The 22,500-nt window shown below is 43.3% G+C and overlaps 2 protein-coding genes across 5 annotated transcripts in view; one reads left to right on the top strand and one right to left on the bottom strand.

The window, feature by feature from the left end:
• Positions 1-1,417: 1,417 nt before the first annotated feature.
• Positions 1,418-6,130, bottom strand: hapstr1a (HUWE1 associated protein modifying stress responses a). The gene is made up of 4 exons (XM_060892541.1): positions 5,759-6,130; positions 4,199-4,279; positions 3,731-3,997; positions 1,418-3,452 (listed from the first exon to the last, which is right to left on the bottom strand). Exons 1-4 carry the CDS (start codon positions 5,952-5,954, stop codon positions 3,202-3,204), a joined length of 795 nt encoding a protein of 264 aa, XP_060748524.1. The 5' UTR covers positions 5,955-6,130; the 3' UTR covers positions 1,418-3,201.
• Positions 6,131-8,815: 2,685 nt separating this feature from the next.
• Positions 8,816-22,500, top strand: part of usp7 (ubiquitin specific peptidase 7 (herpes virus-associated)) — an 18,771-nt gene continuing 5,086 nt past the window's right edge. Inside the window, exons 1-22 of one of the 4 annotated variants that reach the window (XM_060893350.1) lie at positions 8,816-9,750; positions 12,596-12,700; positions 14,516-14,714; positions 15,039-15,177; positions 15,282-15,370; positions 15,448-15,556; positions 16,003-16,133; positions 16,358-16,412; positions 16,485-16,565; positions 16,679-16,769; positions 16,947-17,029; positions 17,114-17,223; positions 17,753-17,909; positions 19,172-19,316; positions 20,086-20,216; positions 20,342-20,476; positions 20,899-21,000; positions 21,107-21,212; positions 21,318-21,410; positions 21,991-22,058; positions 22,143-22,243; positions 22,333-22,486. In XM_060893350.1, the coding sequence (XP_060749333.1) occupies positions 9,663-9,750; positions 12,596-12,700; positions 14,516-14,714; positions 15,039-15,177; positions 15,282-15,370; positions 15,448-15,556; positions 16,003-16,133; positions 16,358-16,412; positions 16,485-16,565; positions 16,679-16,769; positions 16,947-17,029; positions 17,114-17,223; positions 17,753-17,909; positions 19,172-19,316; positions 20,086-20,216; positions 20,342-20,476; positions 20,899-21,000; positions 21,107-21,212; positions 21,318-21,410; positions 21,991-22,058; positions 22,143-22,243; positions 22,333-22,486 (2,472 nt within the window). In that variant the 5' untranslated portion in view covers positions 8,816-9,662. Of the gene's footprint in view, positions 9,751-11,179; positions 11,231-11,280; positions 11,300-12,595; positions 12,701-14,515; positions 14,715-15,038; positions 15,178-15,281; positions 15,371-15,447; positions 15,557-16,002; positions 16,134-16,357; positions 16,413-16,484; positions 16,566-16,678; positions 16,770-16,946; positions 17,030-17,113; positions 17,224-17,752; positions 17,931-19,171; positions 19,317-20,085; positions 20,217-20,341; positions 20,477-20,898; positions 21,001-21,106; positions 21,213-21,317; positions 21,411-21,990; positions 22,059-22,142; positions 22,244-22,332; positions 22,487-22,500 lie in introns of those variants that run through there. The other 3 variants (XM_060893349.1, XM_060893351.1, XM_060893352.1) reach the window with 3 other exon arrangements.

The following is a 22,500-nucleotide window of genomic DNA, read 5'->3' as shown; positions in this document are numbered from 1 at the left end:
ATGTAAATGCTGCATCAATTGGTTTGCATAACCAAAGAATTTCTGCACAAACAGTCAGAAACCATCTCAGGGAAGCTCATCTGCATGCTCGTGTGGGTAAGTGGTTTGCTGATGATGGCGTATGCTATGGACAACAAACACAGGTGTATTTTAATGATGGCATTTTGAGATACAGTGACGAGATCCTGAGGTCCATTGTTGTGCCAGTCATCCACGACCATCACCTCACGTTGCAGCGTGATAATGCACGGCCCCATCATGCAAACATCTGTACACAAATCCTGGAAGATGAAAACATCCCAGTTCTTGCATGACCAGCATACACACCGGACATGTCACTGCATGTTTGGGATGCTCTGGATCGGCCAATGTTCCAGTTCCTTCCAATGTCCAGCAACTTCACACAGCCAATGACGAGGAGTGGAACCAACATTCCACAGGCCACCATCAACAACCTGATCGACTCTGTGCGAAGGAAACGTGTTACACTGCGTGATGCAAATGGTGGTCACACCAGATACCGGCTGGGTTTGGGATGAACTGGAACTGGAGTCTCCTCAACACCAGAACATCAGAGTCTGATCTCACTGATGCTCTTGTAACTGAATGAACACAAAACCCCACAGCCACAATTCAACATCTAGTGGAAAACCTTCACATAAGAGAAGATTGAAGCTGATGATTATAACAGCACGCACATGGAGAACAGATCTGGAGCTCAATGTTCTGTGAGCACATGTGGGCGTAACCGTCAGGGGTGCACAAACTTTTGGCTACACGGTGTTTTTAACTCGTCTATCGTGAAGATGTCTGAAAACTTCCCAGCAGTTATTATTAGTGGTTTTATTATAATTATTAATGTTAAATATAAGACATGATGTTTGTGTAGAGACTTAAAATGGTTTCTTTTTTAAAAAAAATCTCAATTCCTTTTTTTTTTTTTTAATCTACATAAATTCAGAAACTGGAGGGTCACGGTGGCTTAGTGGTTAGCACGTTCGCCTCACACCTCCAGGGTTGGGGGTTCGATTCCCGCCTCCACCTTGTGTGTGGAGTTTGCATGTTCTCCCCGTGCCTCGGGGGTTTCCTCCGGGTACTCCGGTTTCCTCCCCCGGTCCAAAGACATGCATGGTAGGTTGATTGGCATCTCTGGAAAATTGTCCGTAGTGTGTGATTGTGTGAGTGAATGAGAGTGTGTGTGTGTGCCCTGTGATGGGTTGGCACTCCGTCCAGGGTGTATCCTGCCTTGATGCCCGATGACGCCTGAGATAGGCACAGGCTCCCCGTGACCCGAGGTAGTTCGGATAAGCGGTAGAAGATGAATGATGAAATTCAGAAACTGACTCTTGATAAAATGAACTTTCTGGAACGAACGAGTCGGTGAAGTTGATGGCGATTTAAAAAAAAACACACCACGTTACAAGATTTTTAGTTTTATTCCAGCAAATAATTTACTAACATTTCTGTCAGAATGCTGTAAACTTCACATTTTTTAAACATACGACTAAAAGTCAAACTGCGACCGAGCGGTTTTCAGGAACGGCAGCGTTTGATTTTTTATTTATTTTTATTTTTTTATGGAAAACGGAAGTAAAGTGTAAATGGATCCTGCGTTACCTGGGACACGTAGTGTTTCTTAACGTGTACTAAGGAAAGAGGAAGAGAGGAGGAAGAGGAAGAGGAGGTCATGTGGTTCGTTCAGGATCAAAACCTTTTTTAAACAACTTTTTTTTTCCAACAGCAACAATTCAAACTGAACTCGTTTTTTCTTCAACAAAAAAAACTTTTTTTTATAACTACGTAGATCGACGTTTTATTTTCCTCTCACGATAAAAACTAACGTCGTTTCAGTCGGTCGATAAGACGGCGTGTCGTGGGAAGGTAAAGACCTCGGGATGGACCACGTCTTCGCCCCGAACCCTCACTTCAAATCCACCAGCAATAAAGTTCCCTCTTCCACATGATTTTGAAACAGTGACCCTTTTATTTATTGCACAAAAAAAATCTAAAGATGTAGGAAAGCTTAAAAAAAAAAAAAAAGGTGGAGCTCGAGGTTAGGTTGAGTTTTATTGCAGCTGGATCAGATCGGAAGAAGCAGCAGATTGAATTGAAATATTGTTCTTCATACAGTCTCGGGGGGGGAGGAGGGGGGGATTAGGTACTAACTGGTACTGTACCTTTAATACACAACTTTAACAACAGAAATGCAAATAAAGTGTATACTGATGGGTCAATCTTTTTTTTTCTTCTTCTTCTTTAATTTAAACACAAATACGGCACTTTTTTACCCCCCCCCCAGGAGACGGCATGTTGGGCAGAAATCATCATAATAACGTCGTGATGTGCGTGCGGCGAAAAGCGAGACAAAGAAAATATACATGTATATTAAATATATATTAAACGTGGCTTTTGTAAGGAATAAATCCTAGAAACTTCCGGAGAGTTTCTGTGTGGATAAAGTGGCAACACTGCGTTTATTTATATCTCTATATAATGCACAGTTACTGTGGTGTGTTGTGATGATGGCAGCTTGAGCCCTGATACTTTCACCCAGAAACATCCCTCACTGTACGGACCGTCGATCCGAGGCGGCTTTCACTTTCGCACGTTTTTGTATTTATTTATTTATTTTTTTAATCCGTTGAATACGTGTGTTTGATTTTAGCTACAGTGTAAAAGCACTGATGAAATATTTCCGATATGACGTCACAAATCTGCCATTTCCCCTCCCCTACGCACTGCAGGGGGGGTGGAGTCAGACCTCATCTAGCTCCTCCTACCTGGGCGTAGACAACTTCACGAGGAGTTGCGAGGAGGAGTTGATCAGGTGTAGCTCCACCCCCTGTGGACAGTCAGTGCTGTGGTCGTCTGTATCTCCTTTCTTAAGGATTAAGATCCTTTCAGTAAAACGTGCGTCACGTGTGAAAGCTAGCTGTTCGGCACTAAGTGAGCGTTTTTTGGGTGACGTGTCCCTTTGAGAATGCTCCGTGTTTTTTCCCCCCTTCTACGTATTAATCATCACGTGGCAAAAAACAGTAAAATAACGTGAACGTCGAGGTACTAGAGCGTCTGCGTGTTTTACACGTTCGATGGCTTCCTTTCAAACTGGAACAGGAACATACTGAGGATTAAGTGGCTTTGTTATCGAGCAGCATGTGTGTGTGTGTATTTGTGCGTGTGTGTGTGTGTGCGTTCTCGAGCTCAGATCGTCCTGTTGCGTTTGTGGGTTGGCGAGTCCGTGATGACGTCGCTGCACTGGGCGCTCGTGCGCTTCCTGCCACCGCCGTTGTTCTCCAGGTGCAGCTCCATCTCCTCCGCTATAAACGTGTTCAAGTCGACGTCGTGGAGACCGTTTCTCCTGCGGCCCGGGTTCGAGCCGCCGCCGCTCACGTGAGTGGGAGAGCCCGGAGTGCCGGGACGGACGCTGACGCCGGCCATCGCGCCGCTCAGACCTGCGACGCACACAAGAAAACACACAACACACTTTTTCCCCTTTGAATTGTAAACACAGGGTTTTTCAACCATAGCTGCAGAATTCTGGATTGCGTTTGGTCAGATGAGATGGCGTTGATTTATTTCCTATAGGCTTGTGAGTTAAAGACTCGTTTGTTCCAGAATGTTAAGTGTAAACGGTTAAAATGTATGACGCTGTGATTAATGAATAAAAACAACTCAGCACACTGAGGAAAGTCCTCGAGGAAAATCTTTAGTGTTTTGCCAAATTATTTACCGTGCAATGCGATGGCTTCACGGAAAGGCTGCAGGTCTGTTTCTACAGAGGAGACCGAATCCGACGGAGGCGGCCAATTGGGTGGAATTCTGGGCGTGGCTCTGGAGACCCTCGGGGGCGGAGCTTTGCCACACAGGAAGCTGATCAGATCCTCCCTCCGGATGGTCCTTCGTCGCTTCTTTACCCAGGCCAACACTTCCTTGTTGCGTCTCTGCTGACCCGTCTGGATCCCGAGCTCGTAGCTCCTCTGATGCGCGTCCACGCTTTCTGTGAAATACATTCAGAGAAGATCTAGACGTTGTGAACGGACTAACGGCCTATATCGGGGTTGTTCGTTAGCACGGAGTCCATTTTTAAACTATAATAAAAATAACCATGTCCTGGATTTAAAAAAGAAATAAAAAATTGAGACTCAGTAGCTCTGGAGCCCGTAACGCCCGGTGTGAACAGGAGAAACGTTGGTCATACCTTTGTACAGATTGGTCACGGCTGTCGCTGCGTTCTGAAAAGGCACCCACAGGGACAGTCCTTGTTGATGGCTAACTCGATCTGAAAGACCAAAATAAATCTGAGATTTCCAAACGACAAAACCCCCCCCCTAGAAAACACACAGACAGGAATGTGCTCCACAGAATTACAGCAAATTCTGGAAGGTTCTTCAACACAGTGAGCAAACAGATCTAAAAACAACCAGGTCTAGTTATAGATCATCACTGGCCCAGACAACCAATCACAGATCACCACTGGCCACGACAACCAATCACAGATCGCCACTGATCTTTACAACCAATCACCAATCAATTTGTTTACGTGACGTGACCAACAAGACGCTACCACAGAAACAATAACACAAAGCTGCGGTTATAGAAAATACATCAACTTCATCATCTTCTGAACAATCAGAACGCGGAAAAAAATCAAAAGTGTCTCGAGAGATTCGTCCATCTTTATGCAATACGCTTTGTTATGCAAATGAGCACGACGGTTTTATGAATATGCAATGAGGTGACGTCATCTCACGACTTCCAGCCACTTTTAGAGCTACTTTCTTCTAAAAATAAATAAATATATATATATATATATATACACACATATATAAATAAATAAAAGCGGTGGTCAGGAAAACCTGGATGCTCAAAACATGAATTATATTAACGGGGGAAAAGCATTATACCTTTCTGTATGCTAATCCAGCTTTAAAGTGATTGATAAATATTTACATTATAATGACGAATGTTTTCATGCTGCACTGCTGTCAGAATCAGACGCTTCTCTCAATTCACACGTCTACTGAGCTTCAGAAACACGTTTCTAACGACCGCTTAATGTTACTGCTTTGTTTAAAACGCTAATAAAATGATACCGGAATGACGAGACTCACTTCCTCTGACTAGCAGGTTAAACATCACCGGCGTCCAAAACTAAATGCTCGTCTAAAATTAGCTACAGAATTTATTTGGACACAATCCAGTCAAGAATGACTTAATATTCGTTATGCTTAATGTTTTTAATAACAGTTTCAACCTGATTTCAACTTAAATGGATAAACAAAAAGCTAGCAAAAGAATTCTAAAGTGCTAATAATGCTAATAATGTTCTAAAGTGCTAATAACGCTAACAATGTTATAAAGTGCTAATAATGCTAATAATGTTCTAAAGTGCTAATAACGCTAATAACGTTATAAAGTGCTAACAATGTTATAAAGTGCTAATAATGCTAACAATGTTCTAAAATGCTAATCAACATCAAGCTAGCTAACGTTAAATATATAAAACAATGCTAGCGGCTAACTATTATAGTATAGCAGTTGTTCTTTTCCCACCCGTACACACCAAAAATCCCGCCCCCTGATTATAATTGGTCATCCTTCCGAAACCCGACGCCTCCCAGCCAATAAGGGGCCACGACCCTTTTTTCGACGAACCTAAAAAAACTCGAATGACCCGGAAATCTCCGCAGAACGGGTGGGAAACAAAATAAAGCGCAGCTAGCAAAGTGTTCCGAGGAAGCAGACGGTCAATACGGACCTTTATAAACCTGCGCCACCGCCGTAGCCGAGTTCTGAAACATGTGCCATAGTTTCTCTCGGTTGTGGTCGACCTCCTCTTCGCTGGGCTCTTGTTGCTCGGCCTCGGCGAGGCACTGACTCTCCCAGTGTGAGAACCAGTGCTCGGGTCCGTGCTCTTGGATCTCTGCCTCGTTGTCTTCCTTCCGATCCTCCATCGTGAAAACACTCGACAAGTCCACAATAAAGTTCGCTCTGTTAACACTCAGTTGTCTGGTGTCTAATGATTCTAAAGCGATATGAGTCACTAAACAATTGGGTTTCAGGGGTCTTTTCTCACCAACTGGCCTCGGCGACCAACTTCTTTGACGTGTTTGGGGTTATGAAGTGACTACGCTCACTTTGTCAAAGGGGAAAATTCCCGCCCACAAGAACAAACAGACGATTTGATTGGCTGTTCTTGCTCCGTTCGCGAACCCAATGATCGATTTAAAATATTTCATTCGGCAGAGGAAACGTCAATCAACACGCGAACTAAAGCGTGTCACGTGGAATTAAAGGGCCAGCGCGTATTTTAAGGCGCTGAGTATAACGTTGTGGATGACAAGGTCTTTTTTTTTCAGTTATTTTTAGCAGTAGCAAGTTTTTTTTATATATTAAATATCAGTATATTAAATATCAGAAATTGCAAACAGTTTATATGTTTTAGGACATTGCACACTTTACATAACATAATCATGTTATCAATAGTAACTTCTTTTACATTTAAATGTAAAATAATGTAAAAATGTTTCAGCTATGACACTAATTTATTAATATAAAGTGCCACAGATGGTTTTATTGCAATAATTGCATTATGTATTTGGACTATAAAGCTGAAAAGATAAGTAAAAAAATATATATAAATTTTATAGGAAATATTATCCTTTTTTTGGTAAAAGTTCCAATAGTTTTCTTTTTGTTTTTTTTTACACAAATATATTATTTATTGCACATTAATCATTTTCACAATCATCATTAACAGGTGAATTCATCTAACATCACAAACAGCTGAAGTGTAAAGTCAGTTTAATATAATACACTATTGTTCATATATACATTTATATACATTTATATTGCGTACATGCTATTAAGTTTTACGGTTTAAATGCATGCACACACAAAAGGCTGTATATTATATCATGTATATCATGTATAAAGTTTATTTAGACGACTTGTTACTTGTGCAAACCCTCATGACTGTAGAGTCAGGATTCACTGCTATGAACCTTCATTGTGTGTTTAAGTTGCTTTTTAGTCACTGAATCATGTCACCATATGAATATATCTATCTATCTATCTATCTATCTATCTATCTATCTATCTATCTATCTATCTATCTATCTATCTATTCATCAGTCTGTATATATCACTTATCTGTCTGCTCATAGATTTGTCTGTGTATCTATTTCTCTATCTGTCCCTGCATTATTTTGTCTGTCTATCTATATGTCTATTGAATTAACTAAGTAACAAAAATCCAGTTACTACATATATTTTTATATACGATTATATGTACATATAATAATAATAATAATAATAATAATAATAATAATAATAATAATAATTACTTATCTATTGATATTGTAATTACACTCTCATACTATAATTACAATGTTATCTAAAATAATGTTTGTTGGTTTAAATAATTAGTCTGTTTTTTTTTATTATTATTGCCTTTATCATACACACACAGCTTGCACAGTTGGCAGAAATAGGAGTATGATGCAACTTTTTTATTAAATAATGCTTAAAGTGACATTCAACAATAACAGCTGTTTAGTATATATATATATATATATATATATATATATATATATATATATATATAGATAGATAGATAGATAGATAGATAGATAGATAGATAGATAGATAGATAGATAGATATTTCAATACTCTCTTAAATCAATCTGGGATTTAACTGTGGTCTGTGGTCGATGCAGTCAACATCGACAGAAACAAGCTGTTGAGCAGCTGGCTGTCTGGTGCAATCACAACAACCTGGAGCTGAACATGCTCAAAACAGTGGAGATGAATGTGTACTTCAGGAGAAGCCCACCTGCCCTCCTCTTATTCACCATCATGGACAGCACCGTGGCTGCAGTGGAGTCATTCAGGTTTTTTGGGATCCACCATCTCCCAGGACATGACGTGGGACACTCACATTGACTCCATTGTAAAAAAAAAAAAAAAAGGCCCAGCAGAAGGTTGTACTTCCTTCATCAACTGAAAAAGTTCAACCTGAAGATGACACAGTTTCACTCAGCTGGTATTGAGTCGGTTCTGTGTTTTTCTATAACTGTTTGGTTTGGTTTTGGATCTGCGAGCAAATCAGGTTTAAGGAGACTGCAGCGGACTGTTAGGGCAGCAGGAAGGATCATTGGTGTTCACCTGCCCAAGCTTCAGGACTTGTACAATACTCTAGAGTGAATAAACAGGCAGGTAACATGATTACAGCCCCCTCTCACCCTGACCACAACCTGTTTGTACTTCTCTCTTCAGGAAGACACTACAGATCTCTGTGCACTACAAACATCTAGGCACTAAAACAGCTCCCCCCACCCACCCACCCCCACATGTCATGTATCCTGGTTTAAACAGCTAATACAGGGATTATAACCTGTGTGCTGTAATTCAATCTCCATCTCTAATTACTGCCTCTTTCTCATGCACTGTGTCAACATGTAAATCCTTACAATTTAAATGTTTACTGTTCTCATGTTAGATATGTAGATATGTATGTACCAAATGCACGTTCGAAAACAGACAACAAATTCCTTGTGTGTCGGTTGAATAAAGCTGATTCTGATTCTCTCTGAACTAGAACACAGCGTGGGGAGAATCTCAAATCCCTCCGCGCTCCCTATACTGGCGCCCTGTCTAGTGCTGAATAGCGTTGTGTCTCGCGCTGACCTAGTGCACTAGCTGTCTAACGCGAAGTGCGTTTGTAATCGAGCCCGAGCGAGTGTTTAGATCCCCGTGCGGATGTGACATTTCAGAGAGGAGCGCGACCGCCATTTTGAGTTTTAGCTCTTGCTGCACATCAGGAACCAAACGGGAGCCGTGAGTGAGTGAGAGAGAGTGAGGTGGTGAGTCGCTGTAGCCGTGACCGGGCAAAAACACACAGAGAAAGACACACGCTGTAGTTTTAGTGAGAAAACCTATGAAGTGCACCTTGTAGTGAAAGGTTTGTGTTCACTTTCTGTGCGCTAACGTCCGAAGAGCAGCGCGAGCGTCTTTTGTCGGTTTAAACTTTAAATGAGTGCGGATTTAATTTAACAATCCGGTTTGAATGGATTGCATTTTTCGCCGCTCCCCCCTAGAAGAGGGACAATCGGAGGAGCACACGGACTGGGAATATTGCGAGGGAAGTTAAACATTTCCTCAGAAATCGCATGACTCGCTTGTTATTGTTTTTTTTTTTTTTTGGTGTATTAACATTTATGCTAGTTTACGCTAACTAGCATCGGCTAGCGATATACAGGCTATTTGTTTTCTCTTGGAAACGGTTTGTTATTTTTCCGTTTATAATTTGGGCCTCGTTGTTGTTGTTATTGTTATTATTTGTGCAGCCTGTTTAAGAGTTTAAGCTCGCACTGTGTGGCCGCTCGCTCAGTCTGCCATTAAAAGGCGCCGCGATTGGGCGAATAGCGAGCAAGTACGTCCGCGTTTCTCTGCCCGCGCCCCCGCCGGCCTCCCTCCCTCATTCCACGGCGCCGACCTCAGGAAAGACCGAGGTCGCGTCAGAACAGGCCCGGTTCGACCCGTGCAGCCCCGCTCCGCACCCGCATCCTCAGACTCCTCGGAGTCCGTTCGCTACGGATCCCAACCCGGACAAGGGCGTTGGAAATCAAGACGACGACGGCAGCAACCGTGATATCACAAACATGAACCATCACCACCATCAAACGCAGCAGCAGCAACAGAAAGCCGGCGAGCAGCAGCTCAGCGAGCCCGAGGACATGGAGATGGAAGGTAGCCATCATAACAACTACCAGACATTCTGCTACTTTAACTGATTTTATATAGCATCTTTTTGTTTGTTTGGTTGAACCTACGCACATAACCCGTTAAATGTTTTGTAAACATTAGTGTTCCGGGGCTAGCTGCTGGCTAAACTGTTAGCTGTGACGATAGCTAGTATGTTTTGACCTGATTAGCTATTAGCGCTAGATTTGTACTTAGTTTACATCATGCAGCGTATCTGGACTGGAAGCGAATATTATTATCGATTTAACCCACGATTTATTGTACAAAACCCAAAGGCTTGGATAGATTCGGGGGGGGAAACACGTTAATCATTAGTTTGGTATATTAGTTAGCATAGCAGCATATATAACGTGATCTACTCTATCAGTAGGGGACCTTTAAAACACTTTATAGTGTATAATAATTAAAGCGTAACTTTGTGGTGTATAATAATGCAAAAACAAACCCTCGTGCTAGATTTCTAACTGTTTATACTAAGTCGATATTTTATTTTAATCTGTTTAAAGCACGTATAAAGCTAACGTTAGCCCCGGGCTACATCAACAAACGTGGTGCTAAGCGAAGTTAGCGAGAATGAACACAGTTCCACACACGTATTTGTGATTTATATTTAATCCGTGACATATTGGTGAACTTTACTGAAACCTGAACACGCGTCTGGTGTTAAGTGTTAATCGTGTTATAGGTGTATTTTATTAGCAGGCCTGTGGGGAACTCCTCTGAGTTTTCCTCCAAGCAAAGATAGACGAATGAATGAAAGCTAAAGTAAATGATTGTACTTCAACATGGACGGGTGAATCACCTGCAGATTATTTTTCTTCTTATTTATCATCATAATTAATTATTTGATAGTTTTTGTGACTGGGAGATGAGAAACCAGGCCGGCTGGTGTGCTGTGTAGGTTTACAGGTTCGAGCTGTGAATTAAACTATTAAACAACGTCATTAAGACATAAAGAACAGGTTAAAATAAATAGTAAATAATCCAGTTCATGTTTATAACCAGCTGCCGTCATATTATGCTATCGGTGCTTTCCCTTTGCTAACGTTTATTATGATGTTTTAATAAACTAACCAAACTCGCTTTAAAATAATAATAATAATGCACTTCTATATTCTATTCACGTTATGAGGTTTTTACTACGTACTTTATAATCGCTCGTGTTATTTCTACTTCGCCGTATGTCAAGCTTACGAGCAGAGCAAGGGGGAGTGTTTCTGGCGTTTTTATTCCAAGATGGCGGACTGTACTTTCTCCCCATCCGTTCTCCGACAAATCCCGCCCCCTTTCGATTAGGATTGGCTGTTTCTTTTTCTCGTCTGCTCCACGATTTGCTGACTCGGTAACTGCTGCGCGCAACATGATGAAACAGCCAATCACTGAGGACTGTTGAATACGGGTGGGGAAAAGTAACGGGTTTTTTTCCAACGATCAATTAAGCAACGCGAGGCCCGTGTCTGCACCGGTGCGTCGGTTTGTTTATACGCCTTTGAGTGCACAGGAAGACGACGCAGTAACAAGTAACACGTTCTCGGTATTATTGCGGACAAAGATTGTGCGTTATGTCATAAAGCGGCAGTCTGTATTTGTGAATAATGTGTGTAGTGGGGGAAAAAAATAACAGCAGTGATGTTAGCTTGGTGTCGCGCGAGTCATGGCGGAGGTGTAGAGAGAGGGGGGGGGAGGTGTAGAGAGAAGGGGAGAGAGAGAGAGAGAGAGAGATATAGGAGGTAGAGAGAAGGAGAGAGAGAGGAGGTGTAGCGAGCGGATCAACTCCGAAATGCACCACAGATAAGATAAAGGCACGCCGGTGTCCGTTTATATAACGTTTATAATCTTTTTATAAGCAGATTAAATGGTGTGATGTTAGCTGATGGGGCTAATGCTAATAATGATGCTGCGGCAAGGCCACGGCGCGTCACACACACACACACACACACACACGCAGCTGTAGCGCCATTTGTAACGCGTATAGCCTTAAAAACATTCACGATTCTTCTTATTGTTTCTTACATCTGTCCTTTTTCAGCAGCGTCACCGTCAGGCGTGTATAAGGGCAGGTAGTTGTTTTTGTCCTGCACCATGCAGGGGGATGGGGGCGTTTCTCCTGCCCGTGTTTACAGGTTTAAATTACAGGCATCCTCATGTCGTATTTATATCATTTAAACTCTGAGGAACTTTAACATAAAACCAGACAGAAATCTCGCTGTGTGTGATGACCGTGTGTGATGTTCGTTTGCACCACAACACTGATAAATCCTGCACTCTGATTGGTCAGGTGTTGATTAGTTTCCTATATCAGCAACTGTACAGTAAAAGCTCGTTCAGTCGTGTCGACTAAAGAAGGAGTCTCCGGTGTCGCATGTAAAGCTGCAAAGTTTGCAGCATTTTCATCTAAAGATTTCCGCTCGCAACGCTTAGAAACGGACAGGTTGTTGTTTTAATATAGAGAAAAGGTGCCGTGGTGTAAGAGGAACAACATACCTGAATGCTTTTAGACTCGTGTTATAAGCTTTCTACAATTCTGCACGAAAAACGGTTACGTTCGTTAAAGCGTTTAACAAAGTTTGTAATAAATGTCCGATCGAAAGTATGAAGTATTAATGTTGTGATGTCTGTACTAATCTCAGAAAAGTGCATCATGATGTAATGTATCAGGATTTGTAACGTAAACACTGCTGCGTTCCTGTTCCTGTCTGATTTCCTCATGTCATGAGCTGTGAGAACTGTTGTTGTTGTTGTCAGATGTGTGAAATGAAATATAATTGCTCTCCTTGTTTTGTCACACACCTGACGTGTTTTTTTCCCCCCCGTTCTGACTCTCCCTCAGCCGGTGACACGGATGATCCCCCAAGAATCCCTCAAAATCCGGTCATCAACGGGAATGTGGCAATGGCAGACGGTCACAACAACACAGAAGAAGACATGGAGGACGGTGAGCACGGATTTTAAAAGCTCTCACGTTTCTCTTCTCTTTGTGTCTATAATTAACGATCGTTCTTCAAGGGCCCGGGTGTTTGTCAGCAGCTACCGAAGCAGATTTAAAAACCCGTGCCGACGCCTGACCGATACGTTTCGTTAAATGCTTTTTATAAATAGCCGGAGTGTAAAGGAGGACGACACGGTGGCCCACTATTACTTCTGCTTAAGTCATCAAACGGCTCATGAATATCTCAGTCGTGCATCTTATCCAGAGAACAGAGCGCAGGTCGACTCTCTTCATGCCGCAACGACCTGTAATAAAGCTTCGTTGCATCTCGGTTCATGAATATTTAATTGCTAAAATGAAAAATAGTAGAAACTATTCAAATAAACGTTTTTTTTTTTTTTAAAACAACATTCTCATCATTATATCAGTCAGAAAATAAAGACAAGCGGAAAACCAAATGAATGTAGACGGTGGTCACTGTGTTAAACTCGACATGAGAATCAGAAAGGTCTTTATCGCCAGGTATGTTTTCACATACGAGGAATTTGTTCTAGTTCAGAAGCTCCACAGCGTAAACAGAACGGTGTTGATGAGACACGAACACGTACGTATGTAATATAGACAGTCGTGTGTACAGTGGAAATATGTGCAAGACATTTAGTCATTAAGAGGATGACGTGACCACCGTGTTTCTGTCGTAATGGTAGTGTGTTTATTATTTCAGTTTCACTTTTTGCACAACGTTAATCAACCACACGCTGCACACGCGGTCACCTTCTGAAGACTGAGCTCCATGTTGTAAGTTAGTTAGTTACACAACCACAGCTCTCAGCTAGAGTGGGCGAGAAACCCGGCACATTAGCCAGCTTGGAGCTCAATGTCTGCTCTGGAGATTTAAATAATAATAAATGAAAAATGTTAATATTAATTTCAGTACTTTTGATTATTTACTTTTAATACACGGTGAACCTGTAGTACGTTTTGTGTTAAACGTTAAACATTCCTTTTGTTGGAAAACTAGAGATTATAATTCATTACTTAAATAAAGGGAGTCTCGTTAAGTTTCTTCATTCAGATTGAGTTTTAACTTCGATGAGAATCTCGTTGTGAACGCAGTCACGTGAGTCAAATCAAACGGTGACCGGATTGTAGCACTGAGAACGAATCAGGTGGCAGCCGTGTCACATCTCTGCCCGTTTCCGGTTTCATCACCGTGATGCACTTTGTGTCGAAATACTTTGTTTCCTTTTGAAAAGCCTTGTTTAGGTCGGATTAGTTAACGTCACGGACGTCCACGTGCGTTTTTTTTCCTCTCCTCACGCCCTCCACGTTTCCTCGGTGATCCTGTGTCTGGACATCAACTACATGACGCAGGAGGAGAGAGTTTCTAGTGGTAGTGTAGCAGATGTTTGTGAGACACTGGCTTATAGGGTACAATAAATATAGTCTCAAATTCTCTACCTGTTTTTTTTTTTAATTTTTTTACTAAGTGTGTGTTTTTTATTTTTTTATTTTTTCTGTATTTTCTGTTCCTGCAAAAACACTTTACACTTTACCTTTTTTCTCTGGATGTCAAGTTAATTATCTAATTAAAAATAATTAAAGGAACAAACTCCACCATCGTTGTGGAGGTTTCCTGTGTCTCGGATTCACAGAAGTGTTTTCTGACACTAAATGACACGTCGTTATCTATAGACGTGGATAATACACGTGTGTATATATATAATATATATATATATATAGTCTGTATCCTTCCCCTGGTTTTGACGACGAGCCACCGTGCGTTCGTAACGATCTATAACCCTTTCCTGAACTCCACAGATACGAGCTGGCGTTCTGAGGCCACGTTCCGCTTCGTGGTGGAGCGCTTCAGCCGGCTCAGTGAGTCAGTGCTCAGCCCGTCGTGTTTCGTAAGGAACCTGCCTTGGAAGATCATGGTCATGCCTCGCTTCTATCCAGACCGGCCTCACCAGAAGAGCGTTGGCTTCTTCCTGCAGTGCAACGCCGAGTCCGACTCCACGTAAGTCATCGCAGGCTCGTGTCGATCGTAAGTCACAGAAAGTCACACGGTGTGTAAATGCTGCCGCTGATGAAGCATTAAAATGCTGAAGCGGTATCAGGAACCGGCACAAATCTAATTCTTATACTTAGGACAAAGCACTTTGGGGAAAGTACGAGTCCAAGTTCACACTAAATGACCGAGTCTATAGACTCAGCAAACTCCTGAGTCTGACACGGACTTCTTCTTATTTTATTTATTTTTTTATTATGGGGCGTCACTTTTATTTTTTTATTTTTTTATTTCGCAGCCTTGCGCATCACTTTCGTTTCGTCTCGTTCTTAGGTCATGGTCATGTCACGCTCAAGCCATGCTGAAAATCATCAACTACAAGGACGATGAGAAGTCGTTCAGCCGGCGCATCAGCCACCTGTTCTTCCACAAAGAAAACGACTGGGGTTTCTCCAACTTCATGTCATGGAGCGTAAGTCAGCAGTCATGGTTATTTAGCCCCTTTTCATCTTACTCCGATAACGACCGGTGTAGCGAGCCTTAAGAAACACGGACACGTGCGTTTGTGCTTTTTAGGACGTAACCGACCCGGAGAGAGGCTTCGTAGAAGACGACAAGGTCACGTTCGAAGTTTCTGTCCAGGCCGACGCTCCTCACGGTGTAGCGTAAGTGAGCTCTGTCGTAGACGTCTAACGTTTACGTCGCGTTGCATAATAACGATGGTCTAAACTCCTGTTTATAGGTGGGATTCAAAGAAGCATACAGGATATGTAGGATTAAAGAACCAAGGAGCCACGTGCTACATGAACAGCCTGCTACAGACGCTGTTTTTCACCAACCAGCTCCGGAGGGTAAGAAACACATCATCCTTTTACATAAAACCGTTGAAAAGGGCCGCCGGGTGCGATTAAAGGGGCCCAAGCACTTAGGCGTCACAGTATTGTGGCTTTGTGTGTGTTTGTTTGTTTGTGTTTGTATCGAACTGGGTCGGACAAAATCTGTAGGAAAAGAAGAAAAGCGAAGTGTCGTAAGTCAACAAGGCAGAAATTAGCACAAAGGTGTCATTCGGTCTCTGCTTGGTGCAAAGGATCACGGGAAGGGCGAATCGTTATCGACCTGCGTTTTCAGCGAGCTCTGTAACGATTAGCTCTATAATCTGTGGCACCCTTAGTAAAGGGTGAAGTAAAGAAAAGTTTAGCTGAAACTTTTAGGAGTCGAGTTCTTATCCCGTGCCGTCCGTAACGTTCCACCGTGTTTCAGGTTTACGAAAAGCTTTTCTGGGTTTGTTTTATCGTAGGCGGTTTACATGATGCCCACCGAGGGTGACGACTCCTCCAAAAGTGTCCCCCTGGCACTACAGAGGGTCTTCTACGAACTCCAGCACAGCGACAAACCCGTCGGCACAAAGAAACTGACCAAGTCTTTCGGGTATGAGGAACTTCTGATCTGTATTCTCAACAAGAGCGGGAAAGAAAATTATAACCACAAATAATAATTCTCTTAGTAATAATGGCGGTGTTGATGTTTCGTGATGTTTTTCCGACACCTAACGTGTGTTATAAAATGTTCTATTGCATACTTGTATGTCTCTGTGCTGTTTGTGTAGTTACTCTGTGTGTGTGTGTGTGTGTGTGTGTGTGTGTGTTGGTCAGGTGGGAGACGTTGGACAGTTTCATGCAGCACGACGTCCAGGAGCTGTGCAGAGTGGTGAGTTTCAGAACCGTGAGATTTTAACACACTAATCAGAATCGGAGCTAAAGTGCGTCTCCCTTTTTTCAGCTTTTGGACAACGTTGAGAACAAGATGAAGGGGACGTGTGTGGAAGGAACCATCCCGAAGCTCTTCAGGGGAAAGATGGTGGTAAGCTGACTCTCATTTGTCCTTTTTTTTTTTTTTTTTTTTTTTTTTTCTTCTCCCTCCTCTATATTATTAATTCATCCAGATTTGCTAACTGCGGCTGTATTTATGTGCAGTCCTACATCCAGTGTAAGCACGTGGATTACAGATCTGAACGAATAGAGGATTACTATGACATCCAGCTCAGCATAAAGGGGAAGAAAAACAGTGAGTAGTTTGTTTTTGTTTGTTTGTTTTTGTTTGTTTTCAGTGTGGTTTTATTCTGACTGCTTCTGTATTAACGTTATCGACTTTTAAAGGAACACGTGGTTATTTTTTAAACGTGAGAGGTGGTAACTAGCTACAGCTGTTCTGACGTGTCCGGTTGTCTCCACTTCCCCTCAGTCTTTGAGTCGTTTAAAGATTACGTGGCAGTGGAGCAGCTCGACGGGGACAACAAGTACGACGCGGGGGAGCACGGCCTACAGGTACGTTAAACCGCCCACAATAAATGCTCTCGCGCTTTCAGCTCCTTACGATCCTGACCAGCGCTTCTTTTTCTTCTTCTCCAGGAAGCCGAGAAGGGCGTGAAGTTCCTGACTTTTCCTCCCATCCTGCACTTACAGCTCATGAGGTTCATGTACGACCCTCAAACCGACCAAAATATTAAGATCAACGACAGGTAAGAACTGCATGAGGTCCTTCTTAGACGTCAGAACATTATTATTATTATTATTATTATTATTATTATTATTATTATTATTACGGGGGCAGGTTTGGATTTCCTCCACACTAATGAACACGTAACAGTGTGTGTGTGTGGTGGAATAAAATCACAGCTACATGAATATACAAGCGAAAACCTTAGCCGTTAAAGCTTGAGATCGAATCAGCAGCGGTAACAGAACGCAAACGTAAATCTGATTTAGCTGGACTTTCATGACTACGAGTTGGGACCCAAACCAGGACACTGAGCGAGCGCTGAGGTTCTTTCCTTACGATTCGAGATCGAATCGAATCAAATCCTGCAGATTATCGTTACTATGTATAAGTGCATGTCATGCAAAGAGCCAGGTTCGCTCTCAAAATAATCCTGTGTGACTCATCTCAGCAACCGTCCTTGACTCGATAGTTCCCAGTCGCCGTAGGCTTCGTGTCCTTTGTTGATTTGAGTGTGTGTGTGTGTTGATGATTTAATGTCCCATCCTCAGGTTTGAGTTTCCCGATCAGTTACCGCTGGACGAGTTCCTGCAGAAGCCGGATGTGAAGGACCCGGCCAACTACATCCTGCACGCCGTGTTGGTGCACAGCGGAGACAACCACGGTGGCCACTACGTCGTCTATCTCAACCCCAAAGGAGACGGCAAAGTGAGTGTCACGGAGCCAATAGTGAGGACCCATTTCCTTATTTCTGGGAGGGGGGGTTTGATTACGGATGAACATATTAGAGCCCGAGACAGGTGTCGCTCTAGAAATGTGCTTTATTCCACTTGTCCCACGGCAGATTGATAATTTGTCTGACCCTCTGTATGAGGTGTTACACTACAGACCTTAATGTTCATGTAACTTAATGTTTTTTTTTTTTAATCAAAGAGTCCTCCATCTTTCCACATGAGATCCTAAACGTCCTGCGACTTCGCATCTCTGACAGCTGTCTGACGGCTCTAATACGTAACATCTGTAGTTCTTGTTGTTATTAATATGCTGACATGTTACACGATCGTGCCTCGTATCCGTTATACCCTGAGATTAGGTGTCCGTCTAGTTAAAGTTCTTAACCTGTTCTTTCCTGTCCTAATCAGCCACAATTGTAATGCAAAATATTGTTTTTTTTTTTTCTTTTCTTCCTCTACTGCTGTTATGCAAATAGATACCACACCAGTGTGTGAAAATAACACACGGCACAGAGGACTGTCTGTTCTCTTAGGGCAAGGATGTTTAACTTAATATACAGTTTTAAGGTGTTATAAATGTTCAAATATTCTCATGTCTGAAGTGCATTGCGATGTCATGTAATATAATATATATGGGGGTCACGGTGGCTTAGTGGTTAGCACGTTCGCCTCACACCTCCAGGGTTGGGGGTTCGATTCCCGCCTCCACATTGTGTGTGTGGAGTTTGCATGTTCTCCCCGTGCCTCGGGGGTTTCCTCCAGGTACTCCGGTTTCCTCCCCCGGTCCAAAGACATGCATGGTAGGTTGATTGGCATCTCTGGAAAATTGTCCGTAGTGTGTGAGTGTGTGAGTGAATGAGAGTGTGTGTGTGTGCCCTGTGATGGGTTGGCACTCCGTCCAGGGTGTATCCTGCCTTGATGCCCGATGACACCTGAGATAGGCACAGGCTCCCCGTGACCCGAGGTAGTTCAGATAAGCGGTAGAAGATGAGTGAGTGAGAGTAATAATGTATACAAACATCACGTGTGTTAGTCGTCATCTTGAATTGGAGTGTTTTCCAATAACGGCTCACACCAAAGCGTCCTGATTCTGATTTTATTTATTAACGATGATGATTCATGTTTAATCCGTTTATATTTGCTTTTAATGTGGAACGCTGCATATTTAGTTCACACGCTTTTTAAACGTCGTTTACAAACTACAAAGCGATACTGAAGTCTCATCCTCTCTACCAGTGGTGCAAGTTTGACGACGACGTCGTTTCCCGGTGCACTAAAGAAGAGGCCATCGAGCACAACTACGGTGGCCACGACGACGACCTCTCCGTGCGCCACTGCACCAACGCTTACATGTTGGTCTACATCAGAGAGTCCAAGCTCAGTAAGCAGTTTTTAAACCCTTAAACTGACTGAATCCGGCTGCTCCGTGACGGTCCGGTGGTTACCGTACACCAAATAGAGCCAGTTCATAGGAGAGCCCATGAGCACCAAGCACTCGGTTACATAAGTAGGGTTTTAGTGTCCCGTTTATGAGCAGCTTCTCTCTCAGCTCTTATATCGGTGGTGGGGGGGCTGTGTGTTGTGCAGGTTTCTATGTAGGTAAAACATTTTTCCTTGTAATAATAATAATTCATTATAAACGATTAATTCGGTGTTGTAATATCGGAAGCAAAACAAAATGCAGCTATTTATGAATCCGTCAAAGGACACGCAGTGATGAATTGCGTTTCTCTGTGGGGTACGAGGGCACTTCAAGGGCGTTGTAGCTGTTAATCAAAGTTAAAGTAGACCAACATAGAAAGCAGGTCATTCACAGGGGATTTTATTTATAAGCTTCTGTTTATATTTATGTGGCCCTGGATTTGGGATTGCCCACCTACACTGGGTAGTGTCAGGACAGAGGGTGGGGTTTTTTGGTTTTTTTTTTAGGGGGTGAGAGAGAGACTCTCTGTGTGTGTGTGTGTGTGTGTGTGTGTGTCTTGTCTGTGTGTGACTGTGACTGTGTGTGTGTTTGACTGTGAGAGTGAGACTGTGTGTGTGTGTGTGGGGCCTGTAGTCCAACTCCTGAACATTACACTGCTCCTTTAATTAGATAATATTATTCATACACACCTTCTGCCGAGATATAAACCGTGTGTGTGTGCGTGTAGGCGAGGTGCTGCAGCCGGTCACAGACATGGACATCCCTCAGCAGCTGGTGGAGAGACTACAGGAGGAGAAGCGGGTGGAGGCTCAGAAACGGAAGGAGCGACAGGAAGCTCATCTCTACATGCAAGTGCAGGTGAGGAAAATGTCTTTGTCTCATTTATTTAGTACTCGCTCTGTGTCTGGGCTGCTGTTTGTCAGAGATGTTCTGAGCTCGTCCTAGTTTGCTGACGTTATTCGTGTGTGTGTGTGTGTGTGTAGATGGTGACAGAAGACCAGTTCTGTGGGCACCAGGGCAACGACATGTACGACGAGGAGAAAGTGAAGTATACGGTGTTCAAGGTGCTGAAGAGCTCCACCCTGGCCGAGTTTGTGCAGAACCTCAGTCAGACCATGGTGAGGTTCCACAAAGACTTTAAAGCGGTAAAGTGACCAAAGACACCAAACTTAGCTTTCAGACACAGAACGGGGATCAAAAAGGGTCATAACATCAGAAAAAAATAAAAGTTTAATATAATCAGTACAGGGGGGTCACGGTGTCTTAGTGGTTAGCACGTTGGCCTCACTCCTCCAGGGTTGGGGGTTCGATTCCCGTCTCCGCCTTGTGTGTGTGGAGTTTGCATGTTCTCCCCGTGCCTCGGGGGTTTCCTCCGGGTACTCCGGTTTCCTCTCCCGGTCCAAAGACATGCATGGTAGGTTGATTGGCATCTCTGGAAAATTGGTTGGTTCGTATCCATAAGGATGTAGTTGTAGTGATGGTTCTAGGTCCGTTTTGTGTAGTAGAATCGGACTCGAGGTGTCTTATTGATTGTGTGCAGGGTTTCCCACAGGACCAGATGCGGCTGTGGCCCATGCAGGCCAGGAGTAACGGCACCAAGCGGCCGGCCATGTTGGACTACGAAGCAGACTGCAACAAGTCTGTAAGTGATCAGCAAAGCCATGAGGAATCCTTAACGCTCTGCATGTACCGCCGTGTATCAGGTCGTTGTCTGCGATTAAGAGATTTTGCTCTGTTTCGTTCACTAGATGATTGACTTGAGCGACAACGAGAACCCCTGGACAATATTTCTGGAAACTGTAGATCCAGAAATGGCTGCCAGCGGCGCGACGTTACCCAAGTTCGACAAAGACCGTGAGTGTGACAGTTTCTCCTCAAACATCATTTCATCAGCTCGCATCATTTCATCAGCTCGCATAACCTTCCTGTTTAACGTTCTTTTCTCCCCAAACGTTTCAGACGACGTCATGTTGTTCTTGAAGATGTACGACTCCAAAACCAGAAGCTTAAATTATTGTGGACATATCTACACACCTATATCCTGTAAAATACGTGAGTCGTTTAAACGTCATGTGATTCGGGTTGCACGGAGATTAGGCTACAAACGCCCGTGTCTCTTTAAGTGGAGTAATTATAAATAAAGCTCAGTCGCCGTGTCGACGCGGGGAAGCTGACTGAACCTCTCTCTGTCTCTCTCTCTCACTCTCTCTCTGTTTCTCTCTCTGTGTGTGTCTCTCTCTCTCTGTGTGTGTCTCTGTCTCTCTCTCTCACTCTCTCTCTCTGTTTCTCTCTCTGTGTGTGTCTCTCTCTGTGTGTGTCTCTGTCTCTCTCTCTCACTCTCTCTCTCTGTTTCTCTCTCTGTGTGTGTCTCTGTCTCTCTTTCTCTCTCACTCTCTCACTCTGTCTCTCTCTCACTCTCTCACTCTGTCTCTCTCTCTCTCTCTCTCTCTCTCTCTCTCTCTCTCTCTCTGTCTCTCTCTGTGTGTCTCTCTGTCTCTCTTTCTCTCTCACTCTCTCTCTCTCTCACTCTCTCACTCTCTCTCTCTCTCTCTCTCTCTCTCTCACCCCCCCCCCCCCCCCCCCCCCCCCCCCCCCCCCCCACCCCCTCTCTCTCTCTCTGTGTTGTGATCAGGAGACTTGCTGCCCGTCATGTGTGAAAGAGCAGGGTTTCAGCAGGGAACTAGTCTTATCCTCTATGAGGTACGTTTACTGTTTTACACGTTTGCTTCTGATCGCACGTTGGTCCTGTGACGTCTTGTTAATCTGTCGTACGATGCACCGTAGGAAGTTAAACCGAATTTAACGGAGCGGATACAGGACATCGACGTCTCCCTGGATAAAGCTCTGGACGAGCTCATGGACGGAGACATAATAGTGTTCCAGAAGTACGCATTCACATTCTTCTCGTTCACCTTTTAGAGTTTCAAAAAAAAGCGAGTGATCGATTCCTTAATGCTGTCCGTCTGTCTAACAGGGAGGACCCAGAAAACGAGACCAGTGAGCTGCCAACAGCTAAAGACTACTTCAGAGACCTGTATCACCGCGTGGACGTCATCTTCTGTGACAAAACCATCCACAACGATCCTGGCTTCGTCGTTACACTATCAAACAGAATGAACTACTTCCAGGTTGGTTTTGTTGA

Source organism: Tachysurus vachellii, chromosome 18 (genome assembly GCF_030014155.1).
Source record: "Tachysurus vachellii isolate PV-2020 chromosome 18, HZAU_Pvac_v1, whole genome shotgun sequence".
In the NCBI taxonomy this organism is placed as follows: domain Eukaryota; kingdom Metazoa; phylum Chordata; class Actinopteri; order Siluriformes; family Bagridae; genus Tachysurus; species Tachysurus vachellii.
Note: the sequence above shows the minus strand (reverse complement) of the source record. Positions and strands in the feature narration are given on the sequence as shown.